Below are 22,285 nucleotides of genomic sequence, written 5' to 3'. Positions count from 1 at the left end.
TTCAAGGACCATATCTACGATTCTCTGATGTCATCGGTGGTGTACAAATCTAAGTGTACTAGATGTAAATCTACTTAAATTGGTCAAACCAAATGACCTTTCACCGCCAGGATTTCGGTGCATCGTGGAAGGTCACACAGAACTGGTCTCACTCTACTGAAACTCGGCTATTCAGCGATCCGTGAATACTCAGAAGCCTCAGGCCACGAAATGTATAGAAGGGATTTCTCTATTCTCTTACCGTGAAGACACATCAAGAAGAGTAGCAGCGACTCTCTTCACCCACTTGCCATCCTTGGTTGTCTGCTCCGCCACAGTATTCTGCATTTTTTTAAAGTATGATTTTGACTTATTAAGTCATGTGGAATGTTTAAACAACTGTTCACGTTATACCTTTGCTTATTACCTGACTGCTGACCTATGTGTTAAGTGATAAGGCACGTCCTTTCTTTTTTTCTTTTTTCATAATTTAATTTACTTATATGTTCACGTTATTGAGAAATATAAGTCTCATTGCTTTTTCTTCTCTGTTGTAAATCTAAGATACACATTTTTTAAAGGCTGATGATGGCTAGAGTAAAGCCGCAACGTTCCCGATCAATAAACCATTGTTCAGTGTTCATCCCAGCACTGGTATTCATCTTCCTCGTTAGACTTCGCATCCCACTTGGAGAAAGTATTGCTTCGTTTTATATATATATATATATATATATATATATATATATATATATATATATATATGCAACCATCTCTTGCACTTTATACCACATACCTGTATGCACAATCCTTTTTTCTATCCCTTTAAAAGAACAAGAATGTATTTTTTTTTTTTTTTTTTCAGGACTTAGAAGACTGGGTGAAAGGTGCTGGCAAAGATGGGTATATATTCTTCAGCCTGGGATCAGTAGTGACACCATCCAGCATGCCAGAGAAGTGAGTCAGAGTAATGTATTCACTAGAATGGTGTATTTCATTTTATTATTACTACTTTTTCCTATCGTGTATTATGTTTTACTCTCTGTAGGGCTGGGTCCAAACTATGGACCTGAGGAATTATAGGGCAGATATCACTTCACTGACAGCACCTTCTGCAGTATGTGTACTGTTCCAAGCAGGGATATCTTTTGCACTATATTGATGCTGAAGTTGCGTGGGATGCGGTTAGTATACTGTTCCAGGTTGTTCTTCACAAGTCCTAGTGCTCCAGTGACCACGGGTGTTGTTTTGGTCTTCATCCTGCCTATATCAGTCTCTAGGTCTTTGTACTTGGACAGCTTCTCTGTCACTTTCACATAAATGCTTGTTTCTGACGGAATTACCACATCTGTTAGCATGCATCTCTTTTCCTTCTTGTCCTTGATGGTGATGTTAGGTTTGTTGGCTTTTATCTCTCTGTCCTTGTATGTTGGCCTGTCCTAGAGGATGGCAACATCATCGTTCTCAGTGACTGTTGCCAGCTGATGTTCATACCACTTTTCTGCTTTCTTGATGTTATATCTACTGTAGGTTTTCCAGTGCTGGTACCTTGTGCCTTGTTGTGCTAGAGGATGTAACCGGTCTTTGCCAGTTCTGGGTAACCTGAGATCAAGTGGTCAACAGTTTCTTCATTCCTTCAACAGACCCTGCATTGTGGGTCTGTTCCATACTTGATGATGCGATGGTGGTAGGATCTGGTGGCAACACTGATTCTGTGCAGCTGTGTTCAGACCCCTCTGTCTCTGCTTTCAGTCTACTGTTCCCCAGGCACTGGTGTGTCGTCTGTTGGTTTACGTCATCCTCTTTTACCCCTTTTGGGCACTTTCCATGAATCGCCTTGTCCTCCCAGTTTTTCTGCATCTGTTGCTGGCAGAGGTATTTTGCCTTCTGTTTCATTAGTTTGGCATAGACAGTAGTTGTCTCATTTTCGATTGGTGGGGTTTCTATGCTGCCAAGCTCTTTCTTTAATTTTGCAGCTTCTTTTATGGTGGAGTTTGGTCTTCCCTCCGTTTTCGTGATATTTTGCTACTTGGAGGAGAGGGTTATCTGTTCTTTTTTTTTTTTTTTTAAGTATTCATCTAGCCTTATGGTGGGAATTTTGAAGGCTAGTTCGAACTGCATCAGGCTTCGTCCTCCAGAAGCTCTTGGTAGGTGCAGCCTGTCAACATTTGCTTTTGGGTGGTGCATCTGCCTGGTGGGCATCTTTTGTGTCTTGGTGTCTAGTCTATTGGTATCATTTAGTTTCTACGTTATCATGTCGAAGCTGTACATCACTACAGGTATCACTAGGGTGTTTGTAGCTTCAAATCTTTTGGTTGCATTGAGTTCACTCTTCAGTACCATGCACACACCCTCGTACTATTCTTCATGGATCTTCTCCACCATTGCCGAGTGTTGTATGCCATCTCCTTCATTATTTCCTATGTACTTCTATGAGCCCTCATGTTCCAGCTCTTAGATCCTGGTGACAATGTCAAGGTTTAAATCTGTTGTTTTCATCAGCTTTCCTCTCTTAAAGAGGGCTTTGGAACATTTGTCCAGTCTAACCTCAATCTTCATACCATCACTGAAAGTCTTGACGAACGTCATTTGACCTTTCTGCTGGCTGTTATCGTTTTGAGGTCGTCCATGTAGAACAGGTGGTGCAGTCTGCCATTCTGTGATTTGTTTACATAACTGTTGTTGTTCCGTTGATTGCTGAGTGGAGCCAGCACGAGGCAGAAGAGCGGTGATAGTGAATCTCCTTGGAATATCGCACTCCTGATTTTGATTGGTCTAGGTCCTAATGCCCCATTTTCACGATGAGGATTTAGTTGTATTGCAGGTCTTCATGCTCTTTGTGATGAATCAAACAGTTATCGGACAGTCTCAGTTGGCCACATGGCTCTTTTCTATCCAGAAGTGTGGCACACTGTCAAATGCCTTCCTGCCATCACTCCATTCTGCTAACAAGCTCTTTTTGACTGACCTGGCTCCTTCGAATATGGCTTTGTTGATAAGGTGCTGGTCCTTGCATCCATATCTTCTTTTCCTACATCCCATCTCTTCTGGTGGTAGCAAGCTGTTTTTGTCAAGGAAGCTGTGATGATGGAAGTGAGTGTCTTGAACACTGCTGGAAGGCAGGTGATGGGTCTGTAATTCTTTGGGTGCTGTCTCAACTGTCATTGGGAGCAGGTATATGATTCCCTTTGTGAGACACTCGGGGCATTTTTCTGGATTCATTACAATGTCATTGTAGGCCCATGTGAGGTCTTTGTGGATACTAGGCATGTTCTTGATTCAGAAGTTGGCAGTTTCCTTTATCTCCGGTGACTTCCAGTTGCTCGTCTTGTTGATAGCAGCAGTGGTCTCTGTGGCAGTAATGTCTGACTATTCTTGATTCTATGTCTTTGCATTGGTCCCGGTGTTGCCGGATCCAAGGAACTCCCTCACTGAGTCTTATGTAGTACTCCCAGATCTTACTTCAGATGTCTTCGACTTCCTTATTGGAATATGGTTCATTAACATCTGTCTTCTTGCCACATTCACGATAGATTTTCTTGGTATCTTCTTTGAAGATACTGTTCTGTCTGAAGAATTTCTCTTCCTTGTCAGATCTCCTGAGTCTCTGTGACTTTCTTTGAATCTGTTATTTCAGCACCTCCTTGACTGTTTGATGTTGAGCTAGTTCCACCTGTTTCCTTTTCCTCTCTTTGATGCTGAATCAGTTTTGCCCAGGAGAGTTGTCCCTGTAGTTTCCTTATCTCCCTCTGAATTTTCTCCTTCCAAGCTGGTTGTTTTCTGTTCTTTTTCTGTTGCTTTCTTGATCTTTCCCCTAATGTGTTTGCAATGGCTGAAGTAGCTGCGTGTATTAGCTAGTTGATTTCTTGAAATCTCATCCTTGTTTGTTTGGATGGCCTCGTTTTCGAGTATGAAGGATTCTTTGAACTGGCCGCTATTCTTTATCCAGGCGATTGGTGGTCGTTCTTTAATGGACATTTCTTTCAAGATTTCACAACTATTCCGGATGCATGTTGTCATCTCTGTTGCTTTCTTATTTTTGTTTTCCTCCTGGACTGTCTCTGTTTGGTGCGTTGCCTCAGAAGGGTCAGCACTGTTGGTTTGTGCTTCTTCTTCCTCTTCAGCTGCTTGTGCCTCAATGGTCTGTTGATGTTCATATTCTCAGTGTTGGCATTGGGAACATTCTCCTTACTCTTATTCTGGATGAACATAAGTTTAAGGTCTGTCACTCATTTGTTCTTGACTATGTCATGCCTGACATTTGCCAGTTTGTTGGCACCAAAATTCAGTCTGCCTGTGAGGTACTGTTCTCACCAGATGTTGCACGCAGCTTCGGTTGTTGATGACTCTCTGGGTTTAGTGATGCAGGGATGAATGCTTCCATGACGTCTTTGTACTCCTCTCATGACTATCTCAGTCTTGCTCCTTTTTGATGAATTTTGGCTGGTATACAGCTCTGGACATAACTGAATCTGCAGCATGTCAAGTGGCTGGTTGGTGATACTTGGTAACCTGCCGTAGTCAAGCCTAGAATTCTATGAATGAATTTAGCCACTTGTAACGGTGATTCTGATTGGCTGCTGTAATTTTTGGTGTGGTTATAATGGATAAAAGGAATAATCATCGACAACTGTGTAGGCACATTAATGTTAAATAATCATTCTTACTAGGGCTCCTTACAAGCTTTTTATCTTAAAAGTGTGATGAAATTTATTAGCAACAAAAATACCAGATTTGGCAGAACTTTACTCGCAGGTTCACCACACGATATCGTGAGATCGGCATGAATGCATTACTCGTTCATTGGAATTCAAGATGTTTATGAATGTGTTCTTCACATATGTGTAGATTATGTGATTAATACATTGTTATTGTTAAAGCAGCGGCTGCCATAGTATACTGAGGGAAACTCGTTGGAATTAAACAGTGACAACGGTTTACCATCCTGATTTACCACCTCTTCGCCCCACCAGGTCGGAGACCAGTCGAGTCAGGGTGACCAACTGTTCCGTATCACCTAGATATTCGATACACTGCTATATGAACATAAGTTTATTAGTTGGCGACCTCATTATGTCCTCCATAATGGAATGTTACTGTGAGGTGTAAGGCTGGGAGATGAAACACTGAGCCCTCTATAACGGTGATACATCTCAATGCAATATTACTTTTACCATCTGTTTGATATGAAACAGGGAATGTTTGATGGAAAGTAATACCAATGATTCTTCAAAAGATAAAATATAAACTAAGTCATTACTTCCCCTGACATGTGTCAGAAGAAAGATGCTAAGACAAAACTAATGGGATTGTTTCATTAACCCGCAACCCATCATCTTAAAATTTGTTGCACTGAAATTGATTCGATTAATGATTCCCATGCATATCGTACATGATGTCTTTATCTACTGGAGAATAAAATTACCATGTCGATTGATATTACTCCCATTCATATATGTAAAGTATCAGAATCATCATCAGTAACGCTTACTGCCTAACCAACATGTCTGTTCCTTGATTACCTCAGTTCATACTCACCATGAACTCACACATTTTACAGTCATGCTTGCTATTCTTGTTAAGACAGGTATTGTTATCTCCTAATCATGTTATGTATGCTACGAGAAGAATTCTTAAGGACACAAGCTAAAGCAGGCAATCATTGATATATACCTTTCCCGATATTTAGTAGTGTATGGTGGCGGACACTGAGGTATTCTTCACAACACACACATTATAAATAGTTATCATCCTTACTTCTTGAGTCATCATCATCATCATCATCTAACACTGTGTTGCTCCATGAGGAACGTGGGAGTCCGGGGATAGGCAAGTTGGTCCTGACATTTAAGATGACAGTGACCAGCCTCACTCATCCCTGAGTGGCAGTACGTGGGCAATAAACCCCAACCACCCTTTGGATATGGAAGCCTGCACAGGCTCAATCCGACTGGGGAGTCTTAATTACTCACTAAACCACCAGGCGCCATAATTTGGTTATGCGATTACCACCCAGCGTAGTAAATGGGTTCTTGGGGTACAGGAAACCATTTGGCTAGTCACTCAATTTAGAGGCATCCACAGACAGAAGGAAGAAGAATGAATGAAAGAGACAGAAGAGGAAGGAAGGAAAAAGGGAAGAAAGGAAAGGGCAGTCACCCGAGCAGCACTATTTCGAGTGAGTGGATGGTGAGCGTCACACCTACCACTGCTGAGACAAGAAAGAAACCATGATACGCTTTAGCAGTATTATTTGTGGTTACATAAAGCATCTATCGTGGGTGTATAGCCTGATTTAATGTTGAAAAACTGTTAGTCAGGGTTTCAAGAAGGAGTCCTGGGAAGTGATAGGAAGGGTAAGCATGACGGGTCACTAGTGTGGAAAGTGGGAGAGATGGGGTTATAAAGTGCTAGTAGTGTGAGTGACTAATATTACGATAAGATGCTTTGAAATCGTAGTTGATAGTGTTTTTCGATTCTGCAAGAAAAAAAAATGATAATGAAAGCATTTGTTCTTTAATGTTCTTCATGTTGTTATTCCATGCAGATAGTACAAACATGCACATCATGTTGATACAAGAAAAACGTATGACGCCTCATGCACAGAGAACGGGACAGTCATAGAAGCAGGCAGAGGGAGGTGGGAAAAAATTTATAACAGCAAATTAATAAGAGGGAGACTGTGAGGATTTAATACGGATATCCGACAGTTAGGAAGCTGGCATTATTGATGATGATAGTGATGGTTTCAAACATGATATGAATGGGAGTAATATCAATCGATATGGTATTTTTTAAAATAAATAGTTAAAAATATGACCCCCCCCCATGCATGGTAATTATATCTCGAATTTATTTTAGTGAGACATATTTAAAGGTTAAGAGTTGCGGGTTGATGAAACAATCACTTTATTATCGTCTTTCCATATCTCTTACCTGATACATGTCATTGAAAATAATGACTTAGTGATTATATTCTATCGCTTGGAGAATCATTGGTAGTACTTTCCACCAAACATTCTCTGTTTCATATCAAACAGACTGCAAGATTAATATTGCATAGAGATATATCAGTTTTATAGAGGGCCCAGGCAGGGTTTCATCTGCTAGCCTTACACCTCACAGTAGCAGTCTCTGTATTATGGGAAACATAATGAGTTCGGTAACTAATGAATTTAGTGATAATAATTATAGAGAAGTACCGTTTGTCTAGGCGATTATGGGATGGAAAAGTTGGTTACCCTAACTCGACTGGCCTCCGACCTGGTGTTCTGACGAGGTGGTAAAGCAGAATGGTAAACTGTTGTCACTGTTTAATTTCAGCGGGCTCCCTTCAATATATTATGGCAGCCGTTGCTTTAGCAATAAAAATGTATTAATCTTTCATATATGTGAGGGACACATTCATCACAACCTCTTGAATTCCAATGAACAATTATTGCAATTATGCTGGCCTTACGATATCGTGTGGTAAGCCTGGGGGTAAGATTCTGCCAACTCTGGCATGTTTTCTTTCTATTAAAACTATCACACCTTTATGGCCAAAATTTTTTAAAGAGCACTAGTACTCGGCAGTACTCCCGAGGTGGATGGAAAGCTGATGACAGGGAGTGCTGGAACTCCCGTTTCATCAGCCCTCAGGACTAGTTCCTGACCATCCCCCTTTGCTGAACTTTTTCAGTGTCTCAGTTACACAGAGAGTAGGCCAGCATGCTCTCTAGTACAAATTTCTCTAACTATCTTCACTAAACTACATGCACAGTACACACTACACTTCCTATTCAAAATTCACCAAAAATGGCGTCGATTCATCAAGCCTCGGAGTCCCAAGGGGGGGGGGGACCATAAATGCCCCCGCCATCTGCCCCTCTCCCAGTGACGACTCGAGGTGCCTGGAACCACTGTCTGACTCTCTTCTTCTTCATTTCTGCAACATTCGCGGCCTTTCATCTAACTTTCGCTCTGTTGAGCACCACCTCTCCTCCTCTAAACCTCACCTTCTTTTTCTAACGGAGACTCAGCTGTCTGAGGCAACTGACAGCAAACCCTTTTCTGTATCCTCCTACTTTCTCTATACTCATTTCAAAGCCAAAGGTGGCTGTTGTGTATACATACGCAACGACTTATCTTGCTCTCATGTTCCTGAACTTGATTCTTCTGAATTCTGCACACTCTGGCTTCGGCTTTCCTGTCATTCTCTGACTAAATATATCTGTGCTGTTTACTTATCCCCTAATTCTACTGACTATCAAAAATTCTTCAACTATCTTACTTCTACGATGGAACACATTCTGTCCATTTCTCCTTTCTCTGAAATCTCCATTCTTGGAGATATCAATGTTCACCACCACCTTTGGCTCTCCTCTCCTTTCACGGATCCACCTGGTGAACAAGCCTACATCTTTTCTATCCTTAATGACCTAGAGCAGCTTGTACAGCACCCTACCCGTATCCCTGACCGCCTTGGAGAGAGCTCCAACATACTTGACCTCTTCCTCACAACTAATCCTTCTGCTTACTCTGTTAATCTTTTCTCTCCGTTGGGCTCCTCCGATCACAACCTTATTACCTTAACCTGTCCTATCACTCTGGTACGGCCTGTGGACCCTCCACGGAAACGTTGTCTGTGGCATTTTGGAGCCGCGGACTGGGAGGCCCTCAGGCAGTACTTCTTTGATTTTCCCTGGAATGATTATTGCTTCCATGGCCGTGAGCCATCTGAGTGTGCCTTGCGCATTACGGAGGTTATTCTCTCGGGCATGGAAGCATACATTCCTTTCTCATATCCTTTGACTAACGCAAGAAAGCCTTGGTTTAATCACACTTGTTCTTATGCTGTCCGCAACAAGGAGAAGGCCTACAAAAGGTACCGGAGCCAACCCACCCCTGAATCACATCATCTTTACGTTTCTGCCCGGAATCGTGCTAAGTCTGTTCTTCGCTCTACTAAAAATAATTTCATCCATACAAAATGCTCTCAACTCTCCAACTCGAATTCTTCCCGCTCCTTCTGGCACCTTGCCAAAAATCTTTCTAACAACTTTACCTCATCATCCTTCCCTCCTCTTTTCTATTCTGATGGTTCTGTAGCTATTTCTTCTACTGATAAAGCAGATCTCTTTGCACAGACTTTCTCCTCCAATTCCACCTTAGACGATTCCGGTGCTGTTCCTCCATCACTTCCCCCCTCTGACTTCCTCATGGCTGACATTAAAATTTCTTCAGTTGATGTATTTTCTGCCATCACTGGCCTCAGTACTAACAAGGCATATGGGCCTGATGGGGTCCCTCCTGTTGTTCTCAAGAACTGTGCTTCTGTGCTTACACCCTGCCTAGGCAAACTCTTTCGCCTTTGTCTGTCAACTTGTACCTTTGCTTCTTGCTGGAAGTTTGCTCTCATTCAGCCAGTCCCAAAGAAAGGTGACCACTCCCAACCCTCCAACTATCGTCCAATTGCTTTAACGTCCTGTATTTCAAAAGTTTTCGAGTCAATTCTTAACAGAAAAATTTTAAGGCATCTTTCCTATCACAACCTTCTTTCCGATCGTCAGTATGGGTTCCGTCAGGGACGCTCCACTGGCGATCTTCTCACCTACCTTTCAGACTCCTGGTCATCCTCCTTTCGGGGCTTTGGCGAAAGCTTTGCCATTGCACTTGACATCTCAAAGGCTTTCGATCGAGTCAGGCATAAATCTTTAATTTCCAAACTGCCCTCCTACGGTTTCTATCCTTCTATCTGTGCCTTCATCACTAGCTTCCTTTCTGGTCGTTCTATAGCCGCTGTTGTAGACGGCCATCGTTCTTCTCCTAGATCTATCAACAGTGGTGTTCCTCAGGCCTCTGTCCTATCACCAACTCTCTTCCTTTTATTCATCAATGATCTTCTAAGCTGTACATCTAACCCTATACACTCATACGCTGATGACTCCACCCTTCACCTTTCCATTCGGTTCCCGCAACGCCCATCTCAACAGTTACTTCAACAAACAAGGGATGAGGCTATGGCACACCTAATGTCTGACTTGGCTCGTATCTCTGACTGGGGTAAAAATAATATGGTTGTCTTTAATGCATCTAAGACTCAGTTCTTATACCTATCAATCCAAAAAAATTTTCCACAGGTATACCCACTAATGTTTAATAATATTCAGCCTAATCCTGCATCATCCTTGAACATGCTTGGGGTTTCATTTACTCGGGACTTATCTTGGAAAGATCATATTACATCTCTTGTAAAATCTGCTTCCAAGAAATTGGGTGTGCTAAGCCGACTCCGCTCTTTCTTTACCCCTGCATAATTGTTGACTCTATACAGGGGTTTTATCCGCCCCTGTGTGGAGTACAAGTCTCATGTGTGGGGAGGCTTCCCACATACAGCTCTTCTCAATAGTGTGGAGTCAAAGGCTTTTCGTCTCATTAACTCTCCTCCTCTTACTGACTCCCTTCAACCTCTGTCTCTTCGCCGCACTGTTGCATCTTTATCTCTTTTCTATCGCTACTTTAATGGTCACTGCTCCTCTGAACTGTCTGCTTGCATTCCTCCACCTCTACGACGGGCGCATAGCACCCGTCTGGCAGCAAACTCTCATCCCTTTTCTGTCCAACTCTCTAATGCAAGAGTTAACCGTTACTCCCAGTCTTTCATTTATGCAACAGGTCAGCTCTGGAACTGTCTACCTCTGTCTGTATTTCCTGTTGCCTATGATCTCCAGTGTTTCAAACGCAGTGTGTCCAGGCATCTCAAAATGATCGGATCTTGAATTTGGCTCTCTATTGTATTTTGTTTTTCTCTTGGAGGGAACTGTTACTGCGGGCTCATGGCCTTTTGTTCCTTCTTCCTCGCATTAAAAAAAAAAAAAAAATACATATTTGTCGGAACTTATTCTTTCTTTTTTCCAAAGTAACTACACCAAAAAATCCATCAGGCAACCAGAATCACCGTTACAAGTGACGAACTTCAGTCATAGAATTCTACCCTTTACAATGGCAAATTACCATGTATCGCCAACCAGCTACTGGACGTGTAGTGGGTTCTTATGTTCACAGGCATAAATGAAGACCTCTGTAAGGATTCTCCTTCGTGTGAGGTTCCTCTAGTACATTGTTGGGAGAGTTTGTTCCAGTAGCACACCTTTCGATCCCAGCCTGGTCCCTCACTGGAGATCACGGGTTTTGTTGACCCGCAGGACGACCGATGAAATATGATGATCTGCTTGATTGTACTGGAATCATTGTGTCAGACTGTCAGAGCCCTTTTGGCCTTATGTATCGCTGGCTTGCCATACCTGCGTTGCCCAATCCACGCCACGCGGAGGTAGGGTTGGACTTATGCAGACCTTCTTATTGCTGTTGTTATTAATATTATTATTATTTTAATTATTATTATTGTTGTTGTTGTTGTTGATGTTGTTGTCAGTTTTACGCCTACATTACATGTTTTATGGGTTTGATGGTTTCACCCTACGGCCCCATCCACACGAGCGGGCAGTGCCCAACGGCCAAACAGTGATACCAAATCACATTCCAATTCGCACAATTAGAAAGTGGCTGGCATGCACGAGCGTAGATGACGTCATATGCAGGGAAACCACTGGCAAACTATCTATAACACCCTTGCCCGTTGTTGAGGCAATGCTTGCCGTGTGGACAACAAAATAGGTGTGCCCGATAGTGACCAATGGCCGTCAGAAACTGCTCGATCTGGTAACACTGCTAAAGAAGCGAGGGATATACGCTCAGCGGGCAGTGCCCGTCTGGCATTGCCCACTCGTGTGCACGGGGCCTACAGCACTTTTTTTTTTTTTTTTTTTACGTGTCCGACTCTGGGCAAAGGCTCAGGGCCTATTTCTTGGAGGCAGTTACCTATCCCAAGGTCCAGTAGTCCTCCTACACCTCCACATGTCACCACTTCGGCGCTAACACCCACCGTCCATATTGAATACATGCTAGAGCTGTCTCATCCAGGACTGGTGTACTGGTATTAGCGGGGGTACTTTTACGACATGTCAGCGGGTCATCTGGTAGATCAGGAAAGTCTGCTTTTTAGGAAATTCAAATCCTTAAACTGTTCCCTACCCCAGCCGGGATTCGATCCTGGGTCCATTAGGACTGCAGGCCGCCTCTCTACTGATTCAGCCACCGCCTCCCCCACTGACTGCTGTGTTTCACTCCTGATTTCTAGTGGTACCTCTATCTCTGTGGTCGGCACACACCAGCTTGTATAGTGCCATCCCCAGACTACCTCTCCTTCGATGGGCCGGTATCTCTATCCATGTACACACCCTCACCAAACTGGCTTAGTTCATTACACTGACAGTACAAGCTATCTCAGTCTTCTTTCTACTTCTTTTATGATGCTCTCCATTCCCAGCTGTCATCTCCATTCTTCTGATGATACCTCAATATTCACCTTTACTCCTGATATTTATCGAGTCATTTGCAAGTCTTTTCTTTTCATCTCCCTGTAGCTTACTCCTTTACCCAATGTTTCACTGTCTTACATGATTCCTGTCACAGGTACGAAATGGCATCAATAAGATACCAAAAACAATCTTCAATTTCCAGTGACTCATCTGGGACTCAGTGACTCATCTAGGAGCTGCCTGGCATGGACCAACCGGCCTACCGCAGTTATCCTCTCCTCATATGTTCTGTTGTTCTTACTACAGATCTTATTGGTCTAGCTTCAAGTAGTCTCGCGATACCGCAACATATGTTACACTGAAAGACTACAAGTCTCTAGTTATCATGCACTTCTCTACATCTCTTTTTTCCCCTGTGTTGGAATCCACTATGTAATGTACTACAGATACTCCTACCCACACCCAAAACATGACATGATCGGGTCCGAAACTATCCCAAATTACACTCACTGATTTCCTGATTTTTACTAGGGGACCTATAGCTTCATATTTCTTTTTCACTTTTGGAATTCCTCATTACATTCTTTTACACTAACTTCCGTCAGCACTAGATTATCTGCTTGTAAAAGTTCCCATGAGCACCTCTCCTTCAAATCTAGCAGTAATGGTTCAATGACAATTAAGAACAGTTGTGGGTTTAGGACTGATTCCTGATGTATCCCAGCCTGAACACTTTTAGTCATGGTCAGCCATATCCTGTGCATGTGCATAAGAATGCAAAGTCAACAACAGATTACACCAGAAACTTGGAGGGATTTGAATCCTCCACTCATGGCACACACCTGGTTCCATTTCTGTCAAATCTTCAAGGTGTTATCACAGACAGACTACGAAACAATAATTTAGTGCTGCAAAACTGAAATCACTGCAAATTTTGCCCTGAATATGGACGAAAATCCAGGCACAAAAGCGATCATGAGGCTGCAAGTGCTGATCAGAGACACCCCACTGTAAGTTCCAATGACTTTAAGGATACTTTTAACATTCTTATACATCTGTCACCACCACAACAGTCCATATCCAAACCCTCAACTATCTTGTTTCTTATATAACACTTCCATTTGGACTCTGTCAAAACCATTCCCTGATCAATAAAAAAGAAAAAAAGTTTCATCTTTAGCCAAATTATTCTTCTGCAATTGTCTGACAATGAACATTAAAGAGGTTTCGAGTACTAAAGCGTGACAGTCCATTAAATGCAAATCACATCTAATTCCTTTAGTCTAACGGCTCTCATATAAGCTCAATAAAATACTTTTGGCACAGACAGAAGAGATGGTAATAATGTAATACTCAGTTAAATATTCATGGACTCTTGATTCAGGAGAGTACCTGAAAAAGTCAGTATACATTTAGCACAATTTTATCCTTTACACTGTTAGCTCAGCTCAGAAATAACTATATTTATACTATGTCTGGCTAGACATCGGAAGACCTTGGTGGAGGTGTTTGGGTCACTGAAGCAGAGAGTCCTGTGGAAGTGGAACAAGGACACAATGGAGGACCTTCCCCCCAATGTCCGGCTTGGCAAGTGGCTCCCCCAGCAGGATATTCTCGGTACGAACTTATAGCCCTTTGTTCTAATCAAGGTTAGTGTTATAACAACTGATGATCTGTATTGCCGTGGCATTCTGTTAGTTACGATGTAATTTTTTTATTTAGAAATCTACAAGCAAGCCTCAATGACCATTTTCCTAGGTGACTCTCGGCTGCGATTGTTCATCACTCATGGGGGACTGCTCAGCACTATGGAATCCATGTACCATGGGGTGCCGGTACTGGGCATGCCTGTGTTTGCAGACCAGGAAAACAACATGCGGGAGGTGGAGAATGATGGCTGGGGTAGCGTGTTACTTTGGGACGACCTCACTCCAGACACACTGAAGGAGAAAATACAGTTTGTAATGGGAAACAATGAGTAAGTTTCTTAATACTCTTCTGCAGTGAATTTTTGCCATCCATTTGACGAAGTCAGAGGAGGGTATTGTTATCACTGGGATCAATAGGTGTCCGTCTGTTGAGCTGGGAGGCAGGGCGGCTGGCTGGGTGTAGAGATTTCGTTTCCGGGCCAGAACTCAGAAACTATTCATTATAGGGCCATGGAATGTTTTCATTATAGTCATGGAGTTTCACATAGTTATGTGTCTTATAGTGAACGGGTGCATTTAGATAGGTAGAACGCTGTATCTTAAGTACTTTTTTTTTCGGGGGGGGGGATACTGAAAAAGTAAAAAGGAAATTTTTTTTTCCATAGATTTCAATGCGACTTGTGCAAGGAATCTTAAGGGTCCAGGTTGTGTTTTCAAGGCAATCTACTTATGCCCACCTTTAAAATAAAAGATTAATGGGGGAGGGGGAGACATGAGGGGTGATATGAGCTTGGTTAGGTGTGCAGGAAGGTGGGGGTATGCGCCAGGTCCATTGGAGGGTTGCAACAGTGTAGCATTGCCCATGTTTTATTTTTATAAATGCCAATATTCTGTCTCTCTCATATCAAGCTGCGGTAAAAATTTTGAGCAATGCTCTTTGATATCTTTCAACATACAGTTCAAAGATGAGACAGTTCTGTTTCATTTTCCTCTCCTCGCTGGTAGAAACAATGGTGATTGAAATACAAATGTTTGTGTATCTTTAAGCCATTAGGAAGAGGAACAGTTCCCATCCTGTTGTGGCTCTGCCTTTAGTCACCATTCCAACACATAAAACGCAAGCAGGTGCTGCATTTTTCTTCATATTTCAGCACCAGATATAGACGAGGGTTCAGTGGTGACCTCATTTTTATATACAGATTTCATTATCTCTAAAGCTTGTGGCCATGGTTGTATCTGATACAAAGCCTGTGTCAGTCAGCAAACTTCACTGATGTACCACAGTAATGGACATAGCTCTGATTCTCTTAATACTTTACTTGATGCAAGTTTCTGTTCCACAGTAAAATTGCTTTGTGATAGCCTTAGTAAAAATCATGATGTACATTAGGGCGGGTCGAAAAGGAACCAACTTAGTGTTGCCAGGTTGAAACATAGAGTGGTGCTCCTTTACAATGACAATAACACTACGAAAAAGATGTTAAAAAATTGCAATTTCTGTGTTAAATTTCAATTTTAAAATTAAAAGTATCAGTTGAAATAAATGTATTCAAATCGTATAAAAGGCATTATTTCATGAAATAGAAAAAGAACAGTAGAAATGGCATGCACAGTTGAAGACATCAAAAGTCTTGTTTACTTTCAAGCTTCGGGAACAAGCTGCGAGATCGCTTACATTGGACGAGCCTACCAAGACGTGGTTCATGCCTAAATACTTTACTTGTTGATGTGACGTCCTTGACGCAGCGTTCCACTCCTTGGGAATGGTAAGGGTCCACGTCCAATATGATGGGTTGGCTTTCGTCTATTTGCTCCAGTCAGTTCTTCAGCAATGGAGGAACTGTGGCAGAAGAAAGCTTTACCAGCTCAGTGCACTTCTTGGCATCGAAGTTTATCTTCAGTGCTGATTTTTCAAATATTCTAATTGAGGCCTGGTCATCATTGTCATTCATCTGTGCTTGTTTCATCAACCTGATCGCCATCGAGCGTACGCCAACATCTTCATCAACAACAGCCGACAACAGGATGTTCTTTGGGTGACAGAAGTAGCTGTTATTGGCAAGCACAGGAGGAACGACCACCTGATCTTCCAACGGCAGCTTTTGAAGGAGCCACCATGAAATAGAAATCTGGGGCTCCATCCTGACACGAGCTGTTGGCTTTCACCCTGAACCACACAGGATTACAGTAGTTCACAATGAATGAAATGAGACGTTTTAGGGATGGTGATGGTTGCTCCTTTGACATGTAAAGTCGCGGTACGCAATTAGCTGTTGTAAGCCACCTGGCATGATTTAGCGGTCCTGGTTGTGCAGATGGTCCCACACCATTAGTATCTCCACCTGGCAGTTGCATTGCCAAATATGACCGGTACTGGTAGCCCTGATCTTTGCTGAGATCACTAACAGCTTCTGGTAAAATGCAAGTTTTTCCAGCAACACGTTCATAATCAACAACTGGAAGATCTTTTGGGTTAAATTCAAGTGATTGACCTACTTCTCCTCTGCAGCCTCGTGGAACTGTTGTCCTACAATCAACTGCCTCGAAATACCTTCGGAAAATGATTTCAGCAACTTGCAGCAAACAAACTAGCCACTGTAGTGGTCTGTCAAGCTGTGTTTCGAGCTCACGGTTCACTCCATTTCTCTTTCCAGTATTGACATTTGTCCCATCACAGACGTTAGCTTGCAACGAATCTGTTGAATCTGTTTCTCGAATAACAGACAACATCATTGGCAATATTTGCTGCTCTTCCACTTTCGGGATAAACGTGGTCGATAAACGGCGTCAGGAAAAGCTGCTACTGAGTATTGATCTTCCTTCACGATTCTCTGACCGTGGGTTTTCTTGAGCGTCTGATCGATTTTTCCATTGAAACCGATTGAAACGATCTCCTTCAAGTCATTTTTATGTTGTTGCAATGTGACATCTTTCCAGTATTTTCGCTGACGGCAGAGTTTACTGTGATCAACTTTATTTTCTTCACAAAGAATATTCATTTCTTTCAACGCTGCAATCACAATGGAAAAGATGTCTCTATTGCTTACTTGACATCGATCAGCTACACGATTCAGCTCAGGATAGAATAATCTATTCTGACACTGTTCTGACTGTTTGCTTCCATCTACTTATGCAGTATCATCAACAACATATTGATCATATTGTTCGTCACAGGCATCACTTTCATTAGTACATGCCGTCATTATATCTTCATTATTTTGCTTAGTATCTCTAGTGGACTCTTCATAGAGCTTCCTTTTCATCACGGTGTTTGCTGCTCACTTATTTTGTGCTGTCTTCTTCCTGTCAATTCCACCAATATACATTTTTCTGCAACTATTTTGGTCAACCCAGAAAGGCCACTCCTAAGGCGATATCTTGTCTGCTGTAGCGCACTGACACTCAGGCCTCTCATGTGCATTGAAGTTTTTGTAACATTTGCAGCGACTAATGTCAGATAAGGTGTCAAAGCTGGCGAGTTTATATATGTAGGTGTTGGAAGCCCTTTTGTTCACTGGATATTTCTTAAGCTCCTGTGCCTTTGCTATCAGGCGTTTCACATGAGTAACAGCACCGGTGAAATCATTATTTGAGATGGAAGCTTTCTCCTAAATTCCTTCTACTTCAAGTGCAACAGTTTCCGCATAGACTTGGGTGCTCAATGACGGATTTATGATTTATGTTCCAAATATGCCCTTATGACATCACAGCTAGTGGACAACTGATTTACTGGAAGACTGCGTGATGAGCCGAAAACAGTCTTTCGTGCTTTCTCGTTTGCTGCAACTGGCCATGATTCCTATAAAATACGCAGACTCATACAAAATTCGAAACAGAAAACCAGTACCAGTTCGTAAGCTGGTACTCTAAACCAGTACCAGAAATGCAGAACAATGGGTTATCATTTACAGAGTTGCCAATCGACGGTAATCACTGAGTGCTTGGAGCGTCAGTACCGTAAAAACTAAATTGAAAGTTTCTAGAGTACCACCAACTAATTTTAAAAAATATAATTAGTTCATGTGAAAATACTATAGTCGAATTTTAAATTTTTGGCCCACCCTAATGTACATCCTTGAAGTGTCCTCCACCTGACACAGACAAAGGAGGTTGTTGTTACCACTGGGATCAACAGGTGTCCGTCCATAGAGCTGGGCGGCAGGTCAGCTAGCCGGGGGTAGAGATTTCGTTTCTGGGCCAGAACTCGGAAAGTATTCATTATGGGGTCATGAAATTTCAGTTATGTGTCTTATAGTGAATTAGTGCCTTTGATATGTAGAATGCTGTATCTTATGTAGTTTTCTTTTTAAAAAAGGAAAAAATAAAGACAAAATCCAGAGATTTTAATTTGGCCTGCACAAGGAATCTGAAGGGCCCAGGTTATGTGTCCTCAAGGTGTTCTCCTTATGCCCACCTTTTAAAGAAAAGATGGGGGTGAGGGCTGTCATGTGCTTGTTTAGGTGTGCAAGGAGGTGGGGGGTATGTTCTTGATCAGACTGAGGATTGCAAAAGTGTAGCATCGCCAATGTTTAATAATTACTTTCCCGTCAGGTTCAAAACACGGGTAGCGCACCAATCTGCGGTGATGAAGGACCAACCTCAGCATCCCAGTGAGGTAGCTGTGTACTGGGTGGAATATGTCATGAGGCATAAGGGAGCTGCACACCTCCGCTGCCCTGCTTTAGATATGTCATGGTATGAATTCTGATGGTAGTACAATAGTTCTTGTAACATCCTATGATGCTGGTTATGTAGCAACTTTAGGATTTTTTACTACCTATCACTGATATAGGTAGTTTTATAATTAATATCTTACATTGGAAACATTACTGTATTATTTGTTCACACAGGTAAAACTAAGATTTAGAAACTACGGCTTTTTGTAGGAGGAACTTAAGAAAGAATTCGTGATATTTATAGTTATAAAGAGAATTCCAAATGCATACTCTTATGATGAGACAGTACAGGCGTGAAATTACCCTATATATGAAAGTGAAATATGGTACTGCTTGACCGCAAAACCGTGCTGAACTATACTGGCTGAGGATTTATCTCTTACTGTCTGATTAACTTGTGAAAAGGAGATTCGGTAGAAGAGTGCTTGGTCTATGTACACCGAGACTGTACTACATAATATATTGTAGACACATAACAGCTAGGATATATAATTGACTTTCATTAGTTTATATAAGTGGCAATAGTTGTGACCTTTAGTTTATTACATTAGTCATTACTTTAGTTTGAATTTCTGGATCACAATAATGATTCATTTATTTACTTGGCATAGTAGGAATAGCTAAAAATTGAAAGAATTTTTCGTTACTCGTTTGGGGGCCAAAGCATGGCTGAGGCCGAGGATAGACCACAACAGTCCTTATTATTTCGGCCATTTTGACTCTACCCTTCTCCTAATAATGCTTATAAATCTACCTGTATACCTAGGCTGCTTCCCCCAAAGAGAGGGAGGTAGCTGAGACAGGACGACACACTCCCAATTTACTCATCCACACACACATATTCATTCCCATCTTAGCCCTAAGGGGAGAAGGGACAGATCCTCACCGCACTACACCGCATGAGGGTCAACTGCGCAGTGCAATCAGCAACATCCGCAGCAAGGCCAGACAGCAGAGCTGGTTTACCCCTGCCACATCATAATGGACCGATCCCCTTACCCACACCTGACCTAATCAGCTGATCAGCCTAAATGCGAGAGAATATCCCCTCGGGGCTGTGTCATTTTTTATTCATTCAAAGTTTCCAATCATTCCTATCACACGCAGCCACTCTTCCCTGCTTAACAGACATCCCTCTCCCATCCAATGCTCTCTTCACACAGTCTATTCATCCTATTCGTGGCCTTCCTTTCAGCCTTACACCTCTCACATCCGATCCAGCTATCTTCTTCACCAATTGCTCACCATCCATTCTCACCATATGCAACACCCTCTGCTCAACTTGATCAGCCATCTCCCACAAAACTCCAGTTCTCCTTTGCACTTCATCACATCTCATTTGATCCATACTTGTCACTCCACACATACTTCTCAGACACCTTATCTCCATTACATTCAGACTTCTCTCTGCTACACACATAGTCCATGTTTCAGTCCCATATAATGCTGTCGGTACCACTACACCTTCATAAAGCCTTCTGTTTACATCCATTCTAAACAAACAACATCTAAAGACTTTTTTCATTCCTGTCAACACCTTTCCTACTTCATTCATTCTAAACTTCACTTCTGCATCTATTATTCTCTCCACAGCAATATGTGACCCTAAATACTTAAAACACTCTACCTCCTCAAGCAACTCATCATTCAAAACTATATTCATCCTCCTACCATGTGACAGAGACATGGCCTATATATACTGAAAAATGTTTATTGATTCATTATCGTTCATGTGGCTGCACCAGGTTCGGACCTTATGTTAACCTCTTGACAACACTGTCCCACTTTATTTATTTTTAGAATTCTCTTCCTCCTAACCAGAGTGACGGAGAACTCCCTATAAACTAGTGGTCCTCCCGTTTCCCCGCTCACTGTCGTCGTGTGGGGGCTTCAGAGACGTCGATCGGGTCTTGACGAGTGGAGGAGCTATGGCGGGGTCTCTACTCTTCTCTTTCCCCTCTGCTTGGGTCCCTGTCGTTGCCTCAACTAATTTTGCAGGTCTCTTTTTCTTATTCCATTGCTTCTTCCTTCCTTTTCCCTATCATCACCAGATACTGGAGGTCTTTTGGTGATGTTACTAGTCTCCACTCCTTTTGTCATCTCGGGCGAGACTTTCTCCTCCCCACATGTTTGCCATGCATGGCGTCCTGTATATTCCCTGCACCCCTCTATCTGGGAGTTGAGTCCATCATATGGCAGGATGCGGTTCCCTGTGGTGGGCAACACGCTCCTTTGCTAGGTGGGTTGGATTGAGACTGGCAGTCTAGTGTGGCCCCACTGGGCAAATCGTCTGGCCATGTGTTGGCTCAGTTGACCTCGGCTAGGGTCACACTTGCACTGTTTGGTGGATTGGTCTTTGGCTGCCACTCCACACCGAACAGTGTCCGCTTATACCCCTCCTGCTATCCCAGGGGCTGTTCAGTGAGTTTGACCCAACATCAGCCTCCCCTCGCTGGGCTTGGTGATGGGTGGGGAGTGGTGTGGTGAAATCTACCATTTACAGTTATATGGATATTGTCAGTTCTACTGACCCGATTATGATGACGACCCAGGACTCCCTTTCGACCGTGGCCTCGAATTCCTCCTCTCCTCCTACACGTTCGATTCCATGCTGCTGCACCCGGTGTCCTCTATAAAGGATGGAACTGGGCATTTTCAAAATTTAATAAAGAAGGGAATCCCTGGGTAGGGACCTATGAGCTTAGAAACTATGAGCCAATAGGGGGAGGGTGGTGTGCTTAGTACCCTTCCAGCACACTCCCTTGCACAGGAACTCTGGGCACTAATGGGTTAAACAACTCATCCTCCTTGCTTGCTGTGTCTTCCACTCTGCTAGCTCCTGTTCTGTCAGTCCCTTTTCTATCGTCACATTTCACCCTTACCTTCCACCTTCACCTCCTGTCTCTGTTCCTTCTTTGTCCTCTGTCTCCCTATCCCGACCTCGTCCTTCTTCCTGTGTGCCTGCCTCTTCCCTCACCTTCTCTCTATTCGGTTTACAGACATGGTTGAAAATTTTCAATATTCATGGTACGACTGACGACCTCTCACGCCACCTTTCTCTACTAGACAGGTAGGCAGAGATGTCACCTTCTCAGTCCGTCTGAATGGCTCCTGCCTCCTTGTCATTCACAGTGCTGCCAAAGCCGAGAAGGTGGCATCCCTAGTCAACAATTCAGGACAACCAATCTCTGTGTCCCCAGATATCCAACTTAATTCTTTCACTGGCACTGTCCGTTTACCATCGTCAATGTCCTTCGGCCATAGAGCTTTTGCAGAATGCTTTAATGACATTGAGCTAATTATTTCTGACCAACACCGGCAAATACAATCAGTGCGTTGTTATAAGATTCCTCCTTGTGGATGCTGACATGAACCAGCAAATATAATAAAAATAGTTTTTGCCTCTCACGATCTTTTTTTTTTTTATATGAGGAAGAAGGAACCAAAGGCCAAGAGCCCACAAAATTGTTTCTTCCAAAAGAAAAACAAAATACAAGAGAGAGACAAATTCAAGATCCGATCATTTCGAGATGCCTGGACACACTGCGTTTGAAAGACTGGAGATCATAGAAAGCAGGAAATACAGACAGAGGGAAACAGTACCAGAGTTGACCTTTTGCTG

General features: G+C 42.7%; 1 protein-coding gene across 1 annotated transcript in view; it reads left to right on the top strand.

The window, feature by feature from the left end:
* LOC145401673 (UDP-glycosyltransferase UGT5-like) overlaps window positions 1-18,695 on the top strand; it is a 60,321-nt gene extending 41,626 nt beyond the window's left edge. Inside the window, exons 6-9 of the mRNA XM_080273862.1 lie at window positions 842-933; window positions 13,822-13,955; window positions 14,097-14,316; window positions 18,539-18,695. Of these exons, the coding sequence (XP_080129988.1) occupies window positions 842-933; window positions 13,822-13,955; window positions 14,097-14,316; window positions 18,539-18,695 (603 nt within the window). The remainder of the gene's footprint in view (window positions 1-841; window positions 934-13,821; window positions 13,956-14,096; window positions 14,317-18,538) is intronic.
* The last annotated feature ends 3,590 nt before the right edge of the window (window positions 18,696-22,285 follow it).

Source organism: Coenobita brevimanus, chromosome 56, assembly GCF_032717465.1.
Source record: "Coenobita brevimanus isolate Jiangsu-jjx chromosome 56, ASM3271746v2, whole genome shotgun sequence".
NCBI classification, from domain to species: Eukaryota; Metazoa; Arthropoda; class Malacostraca; order Decapoda; family Coenobitidae; genus Coenobita; species Coenobita brevimanus.
The sequence above is the reverse complement of the archived record's forward strand: the minus strand, read 5'-3'. Positions and strand labels throughout refer to the sequence as shown.